Source organism: Elgaria multicarinata, chromosome 8, assembly GCF_023053635.1.
Source record: "Elgaria multicarinata webbii isolate HBS135686 ecotype San Diego chromosome 8, rElgMul1.1.pri, whole genome shotgun sequence".
Taxonomy (NCBI): domain Eukaryota; kingdom Metazoa; phylum Chordata; class Lepidosauria; order Squamata; family Anguidae; genus Elgaria; species Elgaria multicarinata.
This window is the reverse complement of record NC_086178.1, coordinates 11,463,848-11,486,090: the sequence shown is the minus strand read 5'-3', so window position 1 is coordinate 11,486,090 and position 22,243 is coordinate 11,463,848. Positions and strand designations below refer to the sequence as shown.

The following is a 22,243-nucleotide window of genomic DNA, read 5'->3' as shown; positions in this document are numbered from 1 at the left end:
GGCAAGGGGAAGCCCCATCGTGTGCTCCGTTTTTCCGCCGTTTAAAGGGCCATGTGTGCAGGAACGCACCGCTGGAAAAGGTAACTGTTTTTAAAAAATAAAGGGTTCCCCGCTCCCCCTGATTTCCCCCCACGATGTGTGTTGCCCCCCCTGCCCACTCGCTCGCCCGTCCTCCCCCCGTCCACCATGCCCTGTCCCCCGTCCCCGTTCTTCTCCCCCCTTCCGCCATGCCCTGTCCCCGTCCCCGCTCGTCATGCCCCGTCATGCCCCCCTAACCCTAACCGTCCCCGTCCGTCATATCCGATGCCCCCTCCGTGCCCCCCCATGATTCCCCCCCTGGCCTGATGGGCACAGCACTCCTATGGAGTGCTGTGCCCTGTCCGTGGCTTCTCCCGGCTACTTGCAAGTAAGCGAGCAGCCGGGAAAAGCCACGGACCCTGCTAGACTTTCTGCAGCCCCGGCCTGAGGCTGCGGAAAAGCCGGGCCATAAGCGAATCCGCTTATCCCGGGTTAAGGGAGGCGTTAGCCTGGCCTGACCCCGGAATCCCCTGTGCGTCATCTGGATGCACAGGAGGGAGACCGGGCCTCACACCGTGCTAACTCCTCGTCTAGCAACCGCTCAAGTTCCAAAGATGGCAGAGAAGACAGACTCAGACGCTGGGTCTTGAGAGAGAATTGCCTGTTCCGAGGCCTGCTGATAAATTGAGCCATATTTCAAAGCACCACCCTCATTACAAATGAGGGGGGAAATCATGTCACAGTATTGAGATTTTTTTAAAAAAAAATCTGAGAGATTCTAACATTCCACACACACACACACACACACACACCTTTCCACGAACTGGTTCACAGCCCTTAGGTGCAAGCAGAAGAGAATATTTGGAGGAGAGAGAAAAGTTCTTTTCCTGCAACAGAGTTGGCGGCAGAAAACGTTCCCATCCAGTTCCACGGGGAATTGGCTCCTGTTGCCAACTGCAGAGATTTTCGTTTTTAAAAAAGCATTATTAAAGATGCAGGGATCACCCAAAGTGACCTGGAGAAATTGTGTCACTGGCAGCTGAACAGCAGGTAGATTGCCACGTGGATGGATGGCTTTGCCCCACGCTCATTTCCCCCCCGGGTATCACAGTTCAATGGCGGAAAGGTAATCCTCGCTGTCCGAGTCCTGGAGGTAGCATGTGGGTGGAGGAGTGGCGGGACGCCGGTGGAGGCTCCGCCCCAGGGCCAGGTCTGCAGGGGACGGCTCCTCGCCCTTCGTCATGACATAGAGGAAGTAGTGGAAGCTGTGTCCGTACGGGACGTGTCGGATGGACCAACCGTAGGCAGGCTGGGCATAATGGCGCTTGCGGAAGTGCGGCTGGGCGAAAGTGATGGAGATGAACCGCCCACCTGCCCGTAAGACTCTGCTGACCTGGGAGGGAAAAGAAGGGCAAAGTTACAGAGGGCTCTTTGCTAGGCTAGGACCACCCCTACTTCTCCCACACCCAGGTCTTATGTTGCCTTGGTGTAACATTGTTTGCGCGGTTTATGTAAATGGTTCTTAAAACTTTGAACGCTGTATTTTAATGTTTTTAATCTTTGTAAAGATTACATTTCTATACCACCCTCAGCTATGGGGCAGCATAGAAATGCAATTAAATAAATAAAAATATGGACGCCAGTCACTGACGCACACGGCTCCCACTTGGTTTTGGCAGAACAGTTCCAAGTTTCTAGCCTTCACGGCGACAAAGAAATCGCTTAAACATATAGGGAGCTCAAAGCACCTAACTTTGGCTCAGACAGTGAGGCACTCTGTGTGTTTGCAATATTGGGAAAGACCCAAGTGGCAAAAGGCCCTGAAAATGTTCCCCTCCCCCAAAGTTGCTCCCTGCTATTATTTGTACATCTCATTTGGTGTGTATCATTCAATAGTCCCTCTCCCATTTGTCCTGGTAATACCAGTACTTCGATTTTTCAGACGAGTAGCCGTAGCTGAAAGACACCAATCCCCCCCTCCCCCAAGAACAAAAAGTGAGTCTGTCGGACATCAGGAAGAACTTCCTAACTGTTAGAGCAGTACGACAATGGAACCAATTTCCTAGGGAGGTCATGGGCTGTCCCACACTAGAGGCATTCAAGAGGCAGCTAGACAGCCATCTGTCAGGGATGCTTTAGGGTGGATCCCTGCATTGAGCAAGGGGATGGACTCGATGGCCTTGTAGGCCCCTTCCAACTCTGCTATTCTATGACCTTGAAGACCAACCAATTTATTGTACCGCAAGTTTTCGTGGACCAGAGTCATCAGATGCAATTCCTCCAAGGTCACTAAAGGAGTGGAGCTGAACTTGCCACAGGTAAGAGGTAGGTCCTGGGAAGCAATACCAACTCAGGGGATGGCTTCCCTCATTGTTGCACATCTGAGTTTAACCATATGGGTGTGCACACATTACGTATTGATTCTAGGAACATGTTCCCGTTATATACTGGCTACATTGAGACACAACGTGTACGGTGTGTCACCATGCCCTTTGGTTCGATATTGTCTGTCCTTTTAGTACTGTTGTGTTCCTGATGTAGGATGTATGAGTTTTTGGGTCCACATACACTACTTACTACATGGACATGTTTGAAATAAAAGGTTTATACTTCCAATTCTGAGTGCATAATTTTGCTCCTTTCTATAATATGAAACCCTGAATAGCCTCTGCCAGTTAGTGCAGGCCAGGAGTTGAGAACGGGTGGGCCTCCAGATGTTGGTTGGACTCCCAATTCAGCCCCAGACAGCAGGGCCAATAGTCAGGTGGGATGGGAGTTTCTGTCCAACATCTGGAAGACCATAGGATCCACACCCACCTCTGTAGATGATGCTGAGCTAGAGAGACCACTGGCTTGAGTTGGTACAATTTATTTATTTATTTTATTTATTTATTACATTTTTATACCGCCCAATAGCCGAAGCTCTCTGGGCGGTTCACGAAAATTAAAACCATCATAAAACAACCAACAGGTTAAAAACACAAATACAAAATACAGTATAAAAAAGCACAACCAGGATAAAACCACGCAGCAAAAATTGATATCAGATTAAAATACAGAGTTAGAACAGTAAAATTTAGATTTAAGTTAAAATTAAGTGTTAAAATGCTGAGAGAATAAAAAGGTCTTCAGCTGGCGACGAAAGGAGTACAGTGTAGGCGCCAGGCGGACCTCTCTGGGGAGCTCATTCCACAGCCGGGGTGCCACAGCAGAGAAGGCCCTCCTCCTAGTAGCCACCTGCCTCACTTCCTTTGGCAGGGGCTCACGGAGAAGGGCTCCTGTAGATGATCTTAAGGTCTGGGCAGGTACATATGGGAGGAGGCGTTCCTTCAAATAACCTGGCCCCAAACTGTTTAAGGCTTTAAATGTCAATACCAGCACTTCGAATCGGGCCCAGACCTGGACTGGCAGCCAATGAAGTTGTAAAAGGACTGGTGTAATGTGATCTCGCCGGCCAGTCCCTGTTAGTAAACGGGCTGCCCTGTTTTGTACCAGCTGAAGCTTCCGGACCGTTTTCAAAGGCAGCCCCACGTATAACGCATTGCAGTAATCCAAACGAGAGGTTATCAGAGCATGGATCACTGTAGCTAGGCTATCTCTGTCCAGATAAGGGCGTAGTTGGTATATCAACCTAAGCTGATAAAAGGTGCTCATTGCCATGAGTTCACCTGTGCCTGAAGTGACAGTTCTGGATCCAAGAGCACCCCCAAACTACGGACCTGATCCTTTAGGGAGAGCGCAACCCCGTCCAGGACAGGGCAAACATCACCTTGCCGGACAGATGAACCAGCAGATTCAAGGCAGATTCTATGTGTAAGCGCAAAAGCATGTACACGCATGTGACAAGAGGAAGGCCTCGCTGAGACCTCCCTAACCAGGTGTTCTCCCGGTGTGACGTGCTGCAATGGCTATTGGCCATGTTGGAAGTGACAGCCGCCCCTTTGGATGGCTTTAAAAGGGGGTTGGATACATTTCTGGAGCAGGCTATTGGTGGCTACTAGTCCAAATGGCTATGCACTACCTCCAGTATCCGAGGCAGTATGCCTATGTGCACCAGTCGCTGGGGAACATAGGCGGGAGGGTGCCGCGGCACTCATGTCGTGCTTGTGGGTTCCTGGTCGGCTGGACTAGATGGACCTTTGGTCTGGTCCAGCAGGGCCCTTCTTGTGTTCTTAAGTTGTAGCCCAACACATCTGGAGGGCCCCAGGTGGGAGAAGGTTGGCCCAGGTGACTGCCCAAAAAGGCAGTCTTTACTCTTCACCTCTAGCAGCAATGAAACCTAAATACAGTTTAGCCTAGCAGCTGGGGTATCTCCAGTTCAAACCTCAACTCTGCCATAATTTCTCTAGGTGGCCAGAAGCAAGTCACTCCCTTCAATATGGCGATAACAACACTGGCCTACTTTATAAGGATGATTGAGTTCCTGCATGTGCAATGCAGTGACCACCCAAAAGCACTACATAAATGCTCAAGGGGGTTAGCAGCTCACCCCCACCCACAGTTACCCTGGCCTGTCTATCCCCACCCTCCACCCTGTCTTTTCTCCCTGTCAAACTTCAGACTGTGAAGTCCATAGGGCGGGGACTTGTCTTGATGCACCCCACACTATTCCCACTGTATCTTCCCTTACAATCCAGTTGAACTTTGGCCTCTTCTGGCTGCTTTGGGGCTTCTAGGGTGAGGGAAGAATCTGTCCAGTAGTCATCCAGGAGCAATCCAATGGTTTCCAATGAACAGAAAGGCTACGACTCCTTATACAGTTCTTGGGCAACACCAATACCAGGGCCTTCCTCTCCTGGGTTTGGCAAAATGGTGGAAAGCAATGGAGCTGTCAAATTAAAAGCAAGGAGCAAGGTGGCTTGGGAATTGGTGAGCAAGACGGATCAAGAGGTGGGTGGGTGGGCTGCCCAGGGTGCTTAAAAACCTGGGACCAGATTCATGGCCCATCTAGGGCTGAAACAGGACTTTGCGACCCACATATCAGATCCAACCTCAGCATCCTTCTCCCAATTGCGGATATAGCGGTCCTGAGCCGTGTAAAGCTGTATAGGTTAAAACCAGCATCTTGAATCAGGCTCGGAAGCATACAGGCAGCCGACACAAGCTGGCCAGAGTGGGTCTTACATATCCGAACATCCTGCTCCCCCCGCTATCCACCTGGCCACTGCATTTTGCACAAGCTGCAACTTCTGAGCCCTCTTCAAAGGCAGCCCCACGCAGAGTGCATTGCAGTAATCTAGCTTGGAGGTTACCAGAGCCTCGACAACTGAAGCCAGGTTATCTCTGTCCAGATAGAGGGGTAACTGGGCCACAAACCAAAGTTGGTAGAAGGCCCTCCGTGCCACTGAGCCCACCTCAGCCTCAAGTGGCTCCTGAACCTGGGACCTTCTGCATGAGCTCCAGACCCTCCTCTGAGCATGTTCAGAGGAGGGCAACCAGGATGATCAGGGGTCTGGAAACAAAGCCCTTTGAGGAGAGACTGAAAGAACTGGGCATGTTTAGCCTGCAGAAGAGAAGGTTGAGGAGAGACATGATAGCACTCTTCAAATACTTAAAAGGTTGTCACACAGAGGAGGGCCAGGATCTCTTCTCACTCATCCCAGAGTGCAGGACACGGAATAATGGGCTCAAGTTAAAGGAAGCCAGATTCCGGCTGGACATCAGGAAAAACTTCCTGACTGTTAGAGTAGTACGACAAAGGAATCAGTTACCTAGGGAGGTTGTGGGCTCTCCCACACTAGAGGCCTTCAAGAGGCAGCTGGACAACCATCTGTCAGGGATGCTTTAGGGTGGATTCCTGCATTGAGCAGGGGGTTGGACTCGATGGCCTTGTAGGCCCCTTCCAACTCTGCTATTCTATGATTCTATGATATTTCAGTAATAAAGGCTTGATTAAGACATCTCCGCTTTCCGGGGCAGGCTCATAGAAGGGAGCAAGGCACCCCGCTTTCACCCTGACTCAACACACACACACACACACACACACCCGGTTTCCACGGCTGCCTCCCGTTCTCCCCTCCCCCTCAGAACATTCCCGAGCCAAGATCTTAAAGAGACACTGTGTCCAAGGTACGGCTTGTTTGAAGCCGAGTGGACTTGACCCTTTTAATCATCATTTTCTCCTCGCTGGAACTAAGCTCCTGCTAATAGGATGGAAAAGAACATCAATTTCCTTGCTTGGCTTTATCCAAAGTCAAAGGCATTTACGGCCAGTGCCGGCGTGCTCAGCATGCTAACTCCGCCATTGGGGCTCGCTTGGCGCCTTTCTCCCCCCCCCTTCCCTCCCCCCCTCACACCGCCGAGCAGCTCCTGCCGGTACAAGCAGCCTACCCAGCAGAGCCCGGAAACACCCCCGCACGCTGCTGCCCGGGGCCTCCTGTGACAGGTGGGAATTGAATGCCCTTCATCTGTTCATGACTCACCAGTTAACCAGAACAGCCTGTAGTGGAAGGCTGGAACAGTCCTTTTAGAGGAGTGGGGATTTCTGCAGACACAGAGGAAGACAGGCACTCAGTGTTGCCGGGGTGTGTGTGTGTGTGTTTCGACGCGCTCCTTCAGTAACTCCTATGCAGGATTTCAGGGGCCAGACTGCAAGGATTAGGAGGGCCCCTGAGCTCCCCCATATTCTGGGGCCCACTCTCCCTCGTGGGACATTTTGCCTGGCCTGGGCACCTACAGAACTGCAGCAGGCCACATGCTCTAGCATCTGCTTATCCTGCACTGACCCATATTCTCCGGACCAGAGTCAGTATTTTGCATTGACTCCATCCGGAGGGGGGGGGGAATAATAAAGGGGGGGGGAATAATAAAGGGAGGGGAGTTGCCATTGTGTTTGGAACAAACAACCAGTACATTATATGCGGTAGGAATATATGCACCATCGGCAGCGAGAAAAAAGCCGTGAACTTCCACTGTGGGAAACTTCAGATTGCTTAAGCGATCTGAACTGGGCTGAGACCCTCGTCTGTAGAATATTTCGAGCAAAGGGTGCCCCAGCCTTGAAAATCAGGACTCGACAGATGCCAAGGAGCAAAAGTACCGCTATGCTGGATCAGACCAAGATCCATCTAGTCCAACAGAAGCGGCACAGGTGTGTGTGTGTGTGTGTGTGTGTGTACCCCAATACTGTCTATACAACAATGCAGTACGACAATGGAACCAGTTATCTAGGGAGGTTGTGGGCTCTCCCACCCTAGAGGCCCTCAAGAGGCAGCTGGACAACCATCTGCTAGGGATGCTTTAAGGTGGATTCCTGCATTGAGCAGGGAGTTTGACTCGATGGCCTTAGAGGCCCCTTCCAACTCTACTATTCTATGATTCTGTTCCAGAGGTAGAGTGCACCCCCAGAAACCAGCCTTGGCACTCACCAAGGAGAGAGAACGGGTTTAGGGGGGATTGTGGAGGGACCCTGAAAAAGAGCGACTGCGGTTCTTCATGTGTTTGCAGTGAGAACAAGAAGGGAGGTGTGTGTGTGTGTGTATGCATACATGCACGCATAATAGACACATAGGCTATGAGCATGCTCATCAGAGAGACTGTGTGAGTGTGTGTGCTTGTGTGGTGATCCAAGGTGTGAGAGAAAAAGAGAAGTGGGGGAATAAATTGGCTGGTAGAGCAGGAAGGGAGAGAAAAAGAATTTGCCTTCTGTGGAATAGGTTGTCACACAGAGGAGGGCCAGGATCTCTTCTTGATCATCCCAGACTGCAGGACACGGACTAATGGGCTCAGGTTACAAGAAGCCAGATTCCGGCTGAGCATCAGGAAAAACTTCCTGACTGTTAGAGCAGTACATCAATGGAACCAGTGATCTAGGGAGGTTGTGGGCTCTCCCACACTAGAGGCCTTCAAGAGGCAGCTGGACAGTCATCTGTCAGGGATGCTTTAGGGTGGATTCCTGCATTGAGCAGGGGGTTGGACTCGATGGCCTTATAGGCCCCTTCCACCTCTACTATTCTATGATTCTATGTTCCCCCTTTTGTGCCTTTCCCCCCTAAATTAAGTAGCTCCAAACACTGTAGCCTTTCCTCGTAGGGGAGTTATTCCAGCTCCCGTGATCATTTGGGCTGCTCTTTCCTGGTAGGTTCATCTTCTGGAGCTCTGGGAGCAAGTGAGGATAAGAGACAGTGAAAGCCAAAAGCAGAGACACTGTATGCCAAAGAGGGCTTCACAAACCCACGTGTGTCAGAGAAAGGCTCTTGGCTTGCTGGACTCAAAACCAACTCTTCTCTTTACAAGGGAAGTGTCCAGGCAGGAAGATGTAAAGGAATGGCGGAGATTAAGATTGGAGAGCAAACTGCAACCTTCTGAAACAACCCAAGGAGGTGACATCATTGACACTTGTGTAGAGCAAGAGGTGTTAAGTGAGATAAGTGTTAAGTGACTTCCATTCGTATTAAGTGAGATACGAATGGAAGTGAAATAAAATTCGGGGGGGGGGGCACGGGGGCGTGGCGCGTTATTCCAATAGAAACAGATGGCAAGGGATCCCTCAAAGATGCACCCAAGTCTAAGCGCAGGAATGAAGAGGCCCATGGCACCCACAGCCCCGGAACAGGTTTCTTTCACACACAAAGACACAAGGCAAAAAATGGAAGAGAGGAGCAGATGAAAGATCCCGAGCGGACCCATCACCCTCACTGAACAGGATCCAGCCTGGTACTCTCCCCCTGCCAGTGAAGCCTGCAGTTAACAGAACAGGAAAGGCTGTTGCTTAGAGACAGTTGCATGGAAGTTTGCCAGTTGGCAGCTACTGCAGAGTGTCTGGGGGACCGTAGAGCGTTGCTCCTAGGAGAAGTGGCTCCAGAATATGCATCCGCTTCCTCTGACACTTTGGGTTTGCTGTACAAAGCCAAGGTTCACACACCCCATGAGGGCAGCGGATCCATTTAGCTCTAGGTCTACCAATCCACATTGTACAGAGAGACCTAGGGCGTTACTAGACGAGGCTGTAGCGCGCGTTACCTTCCGCAGTCGTGTCGAGGCTTCCAGATGACGTTCACCAGGATCCGTCGTTATCCTGCAGTGAAGCCTCTTTCTCCCGACTTTAAAAAAGTGAGTTCTAGTGCGCCTTTTCCTGCCGTCCCGTGCTAATTCGGAGTACGTGTGGGAGGATGTGAGGTCACTGCGGTCCGCACTGGTCAGGAAAAGGCGTGCTAAGGGGAGTGGCCAGCGGCTTCGGTCAAGCCGCCTCCGCCATTTGCGCCCAGCCCACCAGCTGGGTCAGCGCGGCGGAGCGGCTTTTTTTTTTATTTCCACAGTGACATTTTGCGCAGGACTGGAGGACCGGAAAAGTGGCTGGTGCGCTGCTGGGGCATGTGCGCCTGTTTTTTCTACTGCAACCTCTGCGTGGGTCAGTTTTCGGAAAGCCGGGCATCCCACAGTCCGCCTTCATGGGGAGTTGGTGACTCCTCGCAGTGGGCGTACCAGGCTGGCAGAGGGCAGAGCTGGTTGTGGGCTGCTGCCATGGCTACGGTCAGATGTGGGTTGGCTCCTTGGGATGGGGCAGAGGGCACAGAGGCAGTCATCGGCGCCGACACCTCAGAGGCATGATGGGAGATGTAGGCACAGAGTGCCCATGCAGACGATTGACCTCGGGTCATATTACACCTGCCACGACCCCCATCAGGAAGTGACCGCATCAATGTTGACCCTCAACAGCACCAGCAGCACTTCAGCTGGCACTGGCACTGCCGCCGCCGCCGCCGGCTCTGCCGGCGGCATCGCTGACGGCTGCGCAAGTTTGTGGTCTTTCGGACTTGCGCAAACCGTGCGCCGAGCGAAAAAAAAAGCCGCGGCAATCAGGCCGGTGTGGCTGCGCAACCGTGCTCGCGGTGGCAGCAGCACAACCAGAGCAAACTTCCGCCACAAATCGAAGGCAGGTGTGGAGCATGAGGCGTAACGGCTGAACGGGAAAAGCCGCTTTCACCGCTCCTCAACGACGGAACACCCGGTAGGTCTAGCAAAGCCCCTAGTTGTCGCTGAGGTGGTAAACCTGCATCTGGGCTGTAGCAGTTCAAATCACAGCAGGTGGAACCCTGCCTCACTGAATGCTCCCTCCCTCCCCACAAAAATAACACATTAAAATTAAAATACCCTGCAGGTAGAAGGCTAGCATGTCAGGGAGAACGAATCTAGCCTTCTGCTCAAATTGCTTTTCTTTTACAAAAGCGCATTGAATGACGTGTGCCCCTCCGCTTGCATTCTGAAATGGTATAGCCCAGATAAAGGTTTACCACCTCCACGTGTGAACAAAAGCAGAATGAGGTGCTAGAATTTTGGCCGGCACAATTTCACACTGTAGGTGGAAGTGTCGTATTTTTAAAACACATATAAAAGAGTTCCTAGCATGTAGCAAGCTGACATCTCAGGGAGATGGCAGCTCTAAGCCTCTCTCTTTGATGTGCAAGTTTGCTATTGCTGGGAGCTTTTTATATAGGTATTCAAAATCTTATGACCACCCCCACCTCGTTCTTCATTATTCCAGTTTCCAGGAGTTCTACAGGCACCTTTCTTCAGAGCGTCTACTTTGCAACCATCATGATGTATGTAGAGCCATTCATGGACTTTACAAAAACACAGGTGCGACAGGTCCTCATGTCAAGGGTTTTACAATCTCAAGCAGATGAAAGAGGACAACTGAGAAAGGGTGGTGGGTCAGAATAGAACAGGAAGGATGCACCATTATTTCCATTACACCTGCTTTGGCTCAGTGACATGATACGGCAGTCTTCCCCAACCGGGTCCCCTCCAGATGTGGTGGACTACAACTCCCAGCATGCTGGGAGTTGTAGTCTACCACGTCTGGAGGGCACCCGGTTGGAGAAGGTTGTAATAGGGTGTCAGGACTAAGGGAAAATCCCAAAGACCTCCTGGGAAAGGTAACTTACAGCACCATGAAGTATTGGGGGGGGGTGTTGGTGGAGAAGCTCTTCTTCCTGTACCCCCAAACCCTGTACCCCCAAACCCTGCAGCCCCCTGACTGCATGCAGCTGTCCCTCCTGCCCTTCCTCTCTCTTGAGACAGCCAAATGGGAACAGAGACCCCCAAATCCTTTTAAACAGCGCTGTCACCGCAGCCTGGTTGACCAGCTCCGAGGAAAATGGAAGCACACCCAAAACGCCCATCCTCGTGCCCAGCGCCCGTTCAACAGCAGAGGTCAACTGGGGATGTCGCCGTACAGACCCACCCCCCCATGCACGGAGGAAGCGCAGCGTTCGATATGGTGGTACGGCAAGCCGGCAGAGAGCGGCCGGGTCTCAGTAAAGAGGGCCTGGGACCCAGGGCGGGGCGGGGGGGGGGAAGCCCACATTTTCACTGCAGGGAAGGATTGATCCCTGGCTCGCTTCTGCCAGAGATGCACATGGGGCCCGCGCATGACAGAATTCCCCAAAGGCAGCGGAGTGGAGGGGTGGGGGGGGAGAGAGAGAGGCTGACCCATGGAATCACCCGCAAAAAGCACTCAGGCAGAGGATCGGCAGGGTGGGAAATCAAACGGAAACGGGGAATAGCCTCCTCCCGCTCAAGGCGAAATGACCCCGGCTGCCCTGGAGTGGCTAGCTAGAGCGGGCGCTTGGCCCAGGCCTGCAAAGCCAACCCCGGTGGGGGCTGATGTCAGTCAAGCTTTGCCCCCCCCCCCAATTATGGGTCTACCGGCCCACCTCCTCCTTGGAAAGAGAGATGCAAAAACGGCAGGCAGGGAGGAGAGAGAGAGAGAGAGAGAGAGAGATAGGGAGGAGTAGCATTAGACATCCTGCCTCCAAAACACGGATGACGAGCAGCAATTCCCAGCACCCCCCCACCCCCAACAAAACACACACTGCCAAATTCAATACGGTTCCTGCTGCTTTGGACACATCATGCCAATTAATAATGGCCCAGAGGCATCGCCTACCCCAATGGCAAGGCTGGGGCCTAGTCAATACGGAGCAGCGTTTCCATGGAAACACAGAGAAAGAGCTGGTCAGAACTTGGAGGGGGGGGCAGAAGAGAGACACTCACTAAGCTAATGAGATGGAACTGGGGAGGAAAGTGGGAAAGCCAGACAACCGGGGGGGGGGGGGCAGCGGGAAGCGAAGAAAGGGAAAAGAAGACCTATAAAAAGACATGGCATGTCCCCCCTTCCTAGCCAAAATCCCCCCAAGGCCTAGCGGGAAGGACTACAGGTTTATCCCCAGGATGGGAGTTTGAGGATTCCTAACCTGTGTGTGATTCTTACCCATGGACCCACCCCCACCCCAAGCTAAATTCAACGGAAACGGCTCTGAGCCACCCTTCGTTGGAAAACAGAGGAACCAAGCCCGCTGCCCAAATTACTGCCATCTGCAAGCAGCCACTTTATGACAGAGAGGCATCGCCATGGCAACAGGGGCCATTCAAACTGGGTCATTTTGGGGGTGGGTTGGGGGGGGTGCCATATAGGGAGGGTGGGGGAAAGAGAGCAGAGATTTTGCACCTTAATGTGAGAGATGCTGAAGAGTGACTTGGGGTGGGTGGTGGGGGTGGAATAAAGCCAACGAGAGGCAAGGAGTCATCCTGGGCCGACAGCAAATTCTGGAGTAGCTTTGGCGGCTCCAATGCTCCCCATCTCCTCTTCCCCCAGAACTATCTTCACCTATTCAACTCCCCCCCACCCCTTCAAGGCATTCCAACTTTTAGATTCTGGAAGTGACACCTTTGGGTGCATTGCACAAGAATTCCCCCCTCTAACAGAATGAAGATAAGAACAAGAGCCCTGCTGGATCAGACCCAGGGTCTATCTAGTCCAACACTTTGTTCACATAGTGGCCAACCAGCTGTCAACCAGGGACCCACAAGCAGGACACGGTGCAACAGTTCCCTACCACCCATGTTCCCCAGCAACTCATGTATACAGGCTTACTGCCTCTGATACTTGAGGTAGCACATAACCATCAAGACTAATAGCCATTGAAAGCCTTCTCCTCCAGGAATATTTATCCAACTCCCTTTTAAAGCCATCCAAATTGGCAGCCATCACCGCATCTTGTGGCAGTGAATTTCCATAGTTTGACCATGCGCTGTGTGAAGAAGTACTTCCTTTTATCTGTGCTGAATCTCCACCAATCAGCTCCATGGGATGACCCCATTGGGTTTTAGTATTATGGGAGAGGGAGAAAAATTCCAAACCAGAATGGCATAAGAGAATCCCATAATTGGGGAGAGGGAGTGGGGAAGCCCAGGTCATGCTCCCCTTACTCTGACTCTCATTTCACACACCGACAGGTGGCAGGGAACCTGGTTAGGCTCAGCTGAGGGCTCATATACATTGTAGGTTGCTTTGATTCTCCCAAGGACCACAATACCTGATGGAACGCCTCTCCCGACATGAACCTACCCGTACACTGCGCTCAACATCTAAGGTCCTCCTCCGAGTGCCTACTCCGAGGGAAGCTCGGAGGATGGCAACAAGGGAGAGGGCCTTTTCTTTGGTGGCCCCCCGACTGTGGAACGATCTCCCCGATGAGGCTCGCCTGGCGCTGACACAGTTATCTTTTAGGCGCCAGGTCAAGACTTTTCTCTTCTCCCAGGCATTTAACATCATTTAACAAGGCTAAGTTTGTTTTTTAACGGAGCCCCAGAACTGTTAAATGGATACTGTTGTTTTTATACTGTTGTTTTTATGTTTTTAAATGTTGTATCCTTTTAATATTTACTGTTTTTAACTTTTGTAAACTGCCCAGAGAGCTTCGGCTATGGGGCAGTATATAAATGTAACAAATAAATAAATAAATAAATAAAGGAACCATCCCAGGATTTAGGAGGGCTCAGCCCCAAAGCTGGTCTCACTCTAGTGTGTCAGACCTAAAACATGGGAAATAATAAAGACAAGAGACCCTGAAGCATATACAGAGTGGCTTTCTTCAGCTAGGAAATAACTAGAGACACCTCCCACCACCCTCCTTCCAACCAACCTGGGGCGCTCTAGATGTGTTGGACTGCATCTCCCAGAATGCCCCAGCCAGCTGGCTGGGGCATTCTGGGAGTTGTAGTCCATCGTCGCTTGAAACTTAACATGGCAAAGACTGAATTGCTTGTTTTTCCTCCTAAACCTTCTCCTCATCTCTCATTCTCTCTTACTGTCAATGATGTTACGCTTACTCCGGTCAAGGAAGCTCGTAGCCTTGGCTTTATATTCGACTCCTCGCTCTCCTTTATTCCTCATATTGAGGCAGTAGCTAAATCTTGTCGATTTTTCCTGTATAATATTGCCAGGATTCGATCATTTTTGTCTGTCTCTTCTGCCAAGACGCTTGTTCATGCACTGGTTATTTCACGGTTGGACTACTGCAACCTTCTTCTCTCTGGCCTTCCTTCTTCTCACATCAGTCCGTTGGTTTCTGTTCACCACTCTGCTGCTAAGATCATCTTCTTGGCTCGCCGCTCTGACCATGTTACTCCGCTTCTGAAATCTCTTCATTGGCTTCCAATTCACTTCAGAATCCAATATAAACTTCTCCTGTTAACCTTCAAAGCTTTTCACGGTCTAGCTCCTTCCTATCTCTTCTCTCTCATCTCACACTATTGCCCCGCTCGTGCTCTTCGCTCCTCTGATGCCATGTTTCTCGCCTGCCCAAGGGCCTCTACTTCCCTTGCTCGGCTTCGTCCATTTTCGTCTGCTGCCCCTTACGCCTGGAACGCTCTTCCAGAACATTTGAGAACTACAAGTTCAACCGCAGCTTTTAAAGCTCAACTAAAAACTTTTCTTTTTCCTAAAGCTTTTAAAACTTGATGTTGTGCAGACTTCTACTGTTACTTTCTACTGTTAGTTTTACCCTACCCTGTGCCTGCTTACCCTACCCTGTACCTGTTTGCATTCTCTTCCCCTCCTTATTGTTTTATTATGATTTTATTAGATTGTAAGCCTATGCGGCAGGGTCTTGCTATTTACTGTTTTACTCTGTACAGCACCATGTACATTGATGGTGCTATATAAATAAATAATAATAATAATAATAATAATAATAATAATAATAATAATAACAACAACACATCTGGAGCGCCCCAGGTTGAGGGAGGCTGATGTAAAGGATTTAACAGGCAAGATTTCCAAGTCAATAATATACGTTCCGGGCATATAGAATGTCAACGCTTTTTGTGGAAGTAGTTAGAAGGATTATATTGGAGAATGAGGGGAAGGGGGGGGGGGAAGAGCCAAACTTTGAGTCACCATCCACATTCTGTTTCATATCAACTCAGATTCCGTGTTCAAGTTAATTAACGAGAGACAATAAAATGGATGCTATTTTGCATGGGCTTCCTTAGTTTGCTGCCTTGCTCACTTTGGGTCTCGTATTTTAGCTTTTGTAGACTATAGCCTTTGTGGGTGCTTTTTTTTTCTGGAAAAGAACAATGTGATGGCAGAAGGAGGATGCATACATGTGGGGGCATTTGGGGCATATAGAGTAGGGGGAAATGACTGAAGTCCAGAAGAAAGGAATAGATATCTCTATGGGACGTGGATTTGCAGACATTGGTCACAATCCTGTCCACAACTTGACAAACTTGAACAGCACTGACTCCAAACCTGATGAAACTGCAGTGCTGTTGTTTTTTTACAGCTGCTATTGTAACAGCGAGAACTACTTATTTATATTATTTGTATTGAAAAGACACCTATAAAATAGGTCCTCTAGACTAGAAACATTAAAAAACATAGGTTTTTTTCTGGAAAAGAGCTATGTGATGGCAGGTATGGTCTCTACATGGCTTGGGACCACAATACCTGACGGAACGCCTTTCCTGACATGAACCGCCCGGAGAGCTTCGGCTATTGGGCGGTAGAAATGCAATAAATAAATAAATAAATAAATAAACCTACCTGAACACTACGTTCAACATCTAAGGTCCTCCTCTGGGTGCCTACTCTGAGGGAAGCTCGGAGGGTGGCAACAAGAGAGAGGGCCTTCTCTGTGGTGGCCCCACAACTGAGGAACAATCTCCCTGACAAGGCCCGCCTGATGCTGACATTGTCATCTTTCCAGCGCCAGGGCAAGACTTTTCTGTTCTCCAAGGCATTTAGCATTTGGAGAATGCTAAATGACTCATCATTTGTAAAGTTGTTATAGTGGTTTTAAATGTATGTGCATTTTGCATGTTTTTGTGGTTTTAATCTTTGTATATTGTTTTTAAGTGTTTTTATCTTATGTGAACCGCCCAGAGAGCTTTGGCTATGGGGCGGTATACAAATGCAACGCAATAAAATAAATAAAATAAATAAATAGATTTTCCAGAACAAAGTGTGATTCTACAGTAGCAGAGAGCAGGCGAAATATCAAGCAGCAGTGACATCTAACTAATGCCTTGAACCATGATGCAAGAATAGCTTGAGATCTGTGAAGCAAACACACCTGAACGGTCAAGAATAGCGCCATCTCGCTGCTCACCTCTGTTAACACCTGGTCAAGGAGCATCCTGGCTTCATGGGAGACATTCCAGGGGTCTGTTTCTTCCACCATCATGGCATCGAGAGTGCCCTTCTCTAGGACGACATCAAAGCTTCCATCCACAAAGTCCAACGTCCGGGCATCCATCACTGCCCAGTGCAAGCCTGGGCAGTGGGCGTAGCGGTCTTGCATACTTGCAATGCATGCTGCTGAGTAGTCTATGCTAGTGATGTCCGTATATCCGAGTTGGAAGAGGTCATAACTCAGAGCACTGTTTCCACAGCCTGCAAGATTCATGGTCTTGGGTTAGTTATTGTTAAGAATATCACACAAAGCAACATTATCGGGGCAGCGACCTGGAGAATCAGATGGCACAGGGGCTCTGCAATTTTTCCATACCTATGAGTAGGACATTTATATGACAGCCATAGGGTGACCCCAGTCCAAACACTCACAGTGCGGCAGCTACCATACAGGGCTGGAACATCCAGGTCCAACCCATTAAAAAGCTACTGAATAACCCAATGGAAACACAACAGTTATGAGAAATTCAAATTTTGTATCAATGAACTAGAATTTTGAATATTTATCCATTGTTTCTGAACTTTCCGATTCACATCCTATCATATCAGGGGAGACATGATAGCACTCTTCAAATACTTAAAAGGTTGTCACACAGAGGAGGGCCAGGATCTCTTCTCGATCCTCCCAGAGTGCAGGACACGGAATAACGGGCTCAAGTTAAAGGAAGCCAGATTCCAGCTGGACATCAGGAAAAACTTCCTGACTGTTAGAGCAGTGTGACAATGGAATCAGTTACCTAGGGAGGTTGTGGGCTCTCCCACACTAGAAGCATTCAAGAGGCAGCTGGACAAGCATCTGTCAGGGATGCTTTAGGGTGGATTCCTGCATTGAGCAGGGGGTTGGACTCGATGGCCTTGTAGGCCCCTTCCAACTCTGCTATTCTATGATTCTATGATATCATCATGGAAAACTGACACAATGACCAGGATCGAACCTGGGGCTTTCCCCACTACACCATAGCCAGCAAAACTGAAAATGCATTGTCTTAGAATTCTAGTTTCAAAATCTGATTTTCGAAGTTTCAAAAAAGTCAAGCTTTGAGCCACCGTCCACATTCTGCATTGTATCAACTCAGATTCCACATTCGAGTTAATTAATGAAAGACAATGAAACGGATGCCATTTTGCATGGGCTTCCTCAGTTTGTTCCCAACACCCCACCCCACCCCACCCAGGCTTAAGGTTCCCCCCCCCCCCACTTAAGTATGCTTGTATTTCGCAAGCCCTGGGATTCCTCTCTGCTGGCCAATACTTCCCCCCTGAGCGCGGGTGCTGCCCTTTTGGCTACAGAAGGATTCATGCTCAGAGCCTGGACAGCGATCGCTAGAGCTGAGCCTAGCAGCCACACACTTAATCCGCCCAACTCCGAAAACAGGGAATTCGGCCCAGCTGCCCTCTGAATCATCCCTCTTCACTAGCTCACTGAATCTGGAAAACCACAAGCGGATTGGGATTGGGGGGGGGAGAGAAAAAGCGGGGCGTGTGGGTGACGTGGATCACAATTAGCTTAATTAGAGATGAAGCAGCACTTAATGAATGGGTTGCAAAAGGCACTTTAATTACTTTCGCATTGGGCTTGGAATCTCTGCGCCTTGCACTTGCACACACATGGGGGAATGCACCAGGATGCCAACACCCCAGGACAGGCCATCCTGGATACTTCACTTGTATCAGCTCCAGCCCCTAGGATTTTGGCCCATCCTTACGCTTTCTGGGGATTTCTACAATTTGGTAACGAAGAGAAAGCATATCTCGCTATGGAAATGCCTAACCCAGAACTAGTCAACAGCCATGTGAAAGCCACCATGCTCCACTGAAAACATGCCGAAAGGTGTAAACGTTAACAACAAATCTCAATAATAGCCCCCTACCATTCCCGCAGCCTAAAGAAGAGAATGGAACATATGTACAGAGTAAAGATGCAGAGATTTCCCCATTATTCCAGAAAGACCAGGAATTATCACAACAGCGATCCATTTCCCTTTCATCAAGTTTGGGCTTTATCCCCCAGAAAACCTTTGGAGGAAACAGAATTGCTACAGTGCAATTTGCTGATAGATACAGTATTCTCTATGAGTAAACAAATATTGCGGGAAATTGGTGAACAAATTCAAGGTTGCCCCTTCAAAAATGCACAGGTTACCTGATCTTGTGGTCATGAGAGTCCATAACACTCTGAGCACTCACAATTAAGATTTAATTAGAACCAGGCAATTGGACAGGTTCCGTCTTAGGCAATCTTATGTTCTATATCTTTTTGACTATAATGCCTCCAGCTTAAACTTATTGACAAACTGAAAGCCGATAAATGACCAGGTCCAGATAACATCCATAAAGAATTCAAACATGAAATTGCTGATTTCCTAACAAAAATATGTAACATGTCCTGAAGATCAGCTTCTGTAACAGAGGACTGGAGAATGGCCAATGGAATGCCATTTTTTTTTTAAAAAAGGGGTCTGGCTGGTAGGAAGGGGGGTTCTGGGAAATTACAGGCCAGTTAGCTTAACATCTGTTCTGAGTAAATTGGTGGAAAGCATTACTGAAGAACAAATTAGTAAGCATACAGAAGGACAAGCCATGCTGGAAAAGAATCAACATGGCTTCCACAAAGGTAAGTCCTGTCTCAATAACCTTTGAGAGTTTTTTGAGAGTTTCAATACATATGCAGATATGGGTGACCCAGTAGACATTGTTTACTTGGACTTCCAAAAGGCTTTTGATGAAGTCCCTTTCCAAAGACTCCTGAGCAAACGTAGCAGACATGGAATAAGAAGAGAGGTCCTCTTTATGTGTTAGTAACTGGTTAAAGAACATAAAGCAGAGAGTAGGAATAAATGGTCAATTCTCCCAAGGGAGAGATGCAAACAGTGGTGTGGTCAAGTCTATGTGCCTGAAGAGGTTCTGTGGATCATGGCCATAACATACAGGGTACACCCCTCACCCTCACACAACGAAATGGCTTAGGTCAGCCTTCCCCAACCTGGTGCCCTCCAGATGTATCGGGCTGCAACTCAGGCATTCCCAGCCAACGTTGACAGTCCAACACATCTGGCGGGTACCAGGTTGGGGAAGGCTGGCCCAGTCTACAGCAGTGCATGTCACAATAAAAATGTGTTAAGTCTTTCAGGTGCCAGGAGCCTCTGTGGTTTCTTTTGCAACAGACTGAGACGGCAGCTCCCTATCTGGAAACTGCGTTTATGACGCAGGAGCCAGAATCCCGCCATTCCTGCTGCAAGCAGGAGATTAACCATCAAAATCCCCAATTCCAGCTGGACCGCCCCACTGGTGCTGTTGACTCCTTGCCTCCTCGACTCCCTATTTTGCCCCTCAACACCATCTTTTCCAGCATAGCAAGGATACGGCTACTGTTAATCACACATTAGGCAGACGGGTCCTTTAACAGGCTCAGGAGATTAGACCCGGTTAATCCCAACCTGCCTGGAAACTCTAGCCTCCCTCCCGATATCAGATTAAGGAAGTACCAGGTTAAAAGCTACAGCAGCAGCAATCAGATCAGAGAGATAAAGCATCAGGTAGGATTAATGGGGCTTAGAGTCCCCCCCCCTTGGCTCGGTACTTTCCCAACCCATAAACCAGGATTCTGTTAATTTGTTGGTTATGATTAGGGTGGAGGATTTACAGCGCTGCAGAAGCCCCGAGAAAGATCAACTCAAGTCACAAACCCACGCTGTGCAACTAAAAGGAGGCACATCAATATTTCTTGGGAAAAGAGAAAATACAATTGGGTTAGCCAGCTAGTCAAGCTTGCATAACTAGCCAGGCTTTCTAGGGACAGAGCTGCTCCCAGCTGGTAGCATCCAGTTTTTACAATCAAGGCATTCCAAATTCAGCAGGCTGGAAATGAGCTCGGCCCCTTCGCTAAGCACATGCTGCCATTCTTGCACAATCACGCCCTTGATTCGGAGTTCAGTAATCTGGAGGCCTTTAGAAACCTACTTTGCTTTAAATGCCATTTGAAGGCAGAGAAGCGGGCATTTAGACCTACGCCTTCCTTCAAGGCAATCCCTCCCCACCCCGCCAACTCCGGATATCTATGCGCCAGGAAAAGGAAGGCAGATGTGCTGAAGAGCATTTGGCTGAAGACAAGACAAGCCATGTGCTACAGCGGCAAACCTTAACATCCAATTCTGTATGCATGAGCAAGCAAGGGCCGGTATGTTGCTCTAGTCAAGGGGATATGACAGGAGGCCAGAAAGATGGCCTGACTTTGCCAAGCATGTCGTAAGAGTCCTCTGGACACACAGATGCCTTCTGCAGATACTGCCTGCATCTAGTCAAGCATGGTTTAGGTCTATGGAAATCTATGGGGTTAGACAACCATGCTCTTCCGCAGCCATGAGAACTAGACGCTTGCTTCCCCCGCCCCTCCCAAAAGCCAGGCATTAAGTTTCCAGGCACAAATTCCGTAAGTGCAGAACAACTCTATCTACAAAAGCTAATATCTGCAGGACAAGACTGTCCTCTAAAAACAGAGTTTCCTCAATATCAAATACTGTACGTTTCTTTATTTTTCAGGAGTGGTGCGTTTTCATAAAAAAATATTTTTAAGAGTACGAGGCTCCCTTACCAGATTAAGCTGCTTTGACAATCCTGGTTGGGCCCATAAGGCAGGATATACATTTGTAAAATATTTAAACAGATGCCCAGTTTGTAGATAAATACTAAAATAGGTGTATTTTTATACCCGAGACAGCCAGCCAAAGCTAACTTGGATATTTAAGGCTCGTGCAATTAACAATCTGCATAACATTTCCACGGCAGATGACAAATCAGAGTTGGCGGACAAGTTGCCCTGACTCCATAATATTCGTACTATAACTCATCAGTGTGAAAAGCCTGAGTCAGCCCCAGAAAAACCCTGACAGACGGGCTCAAATCCCAAAAGACAACAAAGTGTGTGTGTGTGTGTGTGACGACTTCTTTTTACTTGTCTCTTGGTTTTTCAATTCTTCCTGCATTTCCACCAATACGTTGTCAACCTCGGCTACTGCGGTCATGAGGGCTAGAAACACAACTTTTAATGCAAATGAGGATTCCGAAAACTGCTGTGGCATCTGCCCACGTGGCCTGCTTCACCTAGCAACGATACCACTAGGAGGCCAAATGTATAACACAGTTTTGACAGTAACTAAAATATTCTAAAGGGGGGGGGGGGATGGAAAGCAATTTCCTAACCCTCGGTTCACAACAGAAATGTGGAAACAAATCCAGGAATCAAAAGGCTTAAGGAACCTATGGAGAATGTTACCACTGAGTTTTCCCAAAAGGACCCCTATGGAAGCACCTAGGCTGCATCTCCATGAAGAACCTCAAAGGGGCAGATCAGCCTTTTCGCAACCGCGTGCCTTCCAGATGTGTTGGGACTACGACCACCAGCATCTAGCAGCCAGCATGAGAGTTGAAGATCAAAGCATCTGGAAGATACGAGGTTGGGGAAAGACAGGGGCGGATCATCACCACCCCTCAAGAAGGATATTGTAGAGCTGGAAAAAGTGCAGAAAAGGGCAACAGAAATGATTAAGGGGCTGGAGAATCTCCGCTATGAACAGAAATGGTTTAGCTTGGGGGGAAAGGAGGTTAAACGAAGACATGATAGAGGAGCACAAAATTATGCCTGGTGTGGAGAATGCGGATACGGAGGCATTTCTCTCCCTCTCCCATAATGCTAGAAACCGGGGTCATTCCATGAAGCTGATTGGTGGGAGGTTCAGGAGAGAT

The 22,243-nt window shown here is 49.2% G+C and overlaps 1 protein-coding gene across 1 annotated transcript in view; it reads right to left on the bottom strand.

Moving 5' to 3' along the window:
• Nucleotides 1-1,073: 1,073 nt before the first annotated feature.
• Nucleotides 1,074-22,243, bottom strand: part of EEF1AKMT4 (EEF1A lysine methyltransferase 4) — a 32,143-nt gene continuing 10,973 nt past the window's right edge. Inside the window, exons 3-4 of the mRNA XM_063131854.1 lie at nt 16,419-16,702; nt 1,074-1,411 (exon numbers count right to left, since the gene is read on the bottom strand). Coding sequence (XP_062987924.1) covers nt 1,124-1,411; nt 16,419-16,702 — 572 coding nt within the window. The 3' untranslated portion in view covers nt 1,074-1,123. The remainder of the gene's footprint in view (nt 1,412-16,418; nt 16,703-22,243) is intronic.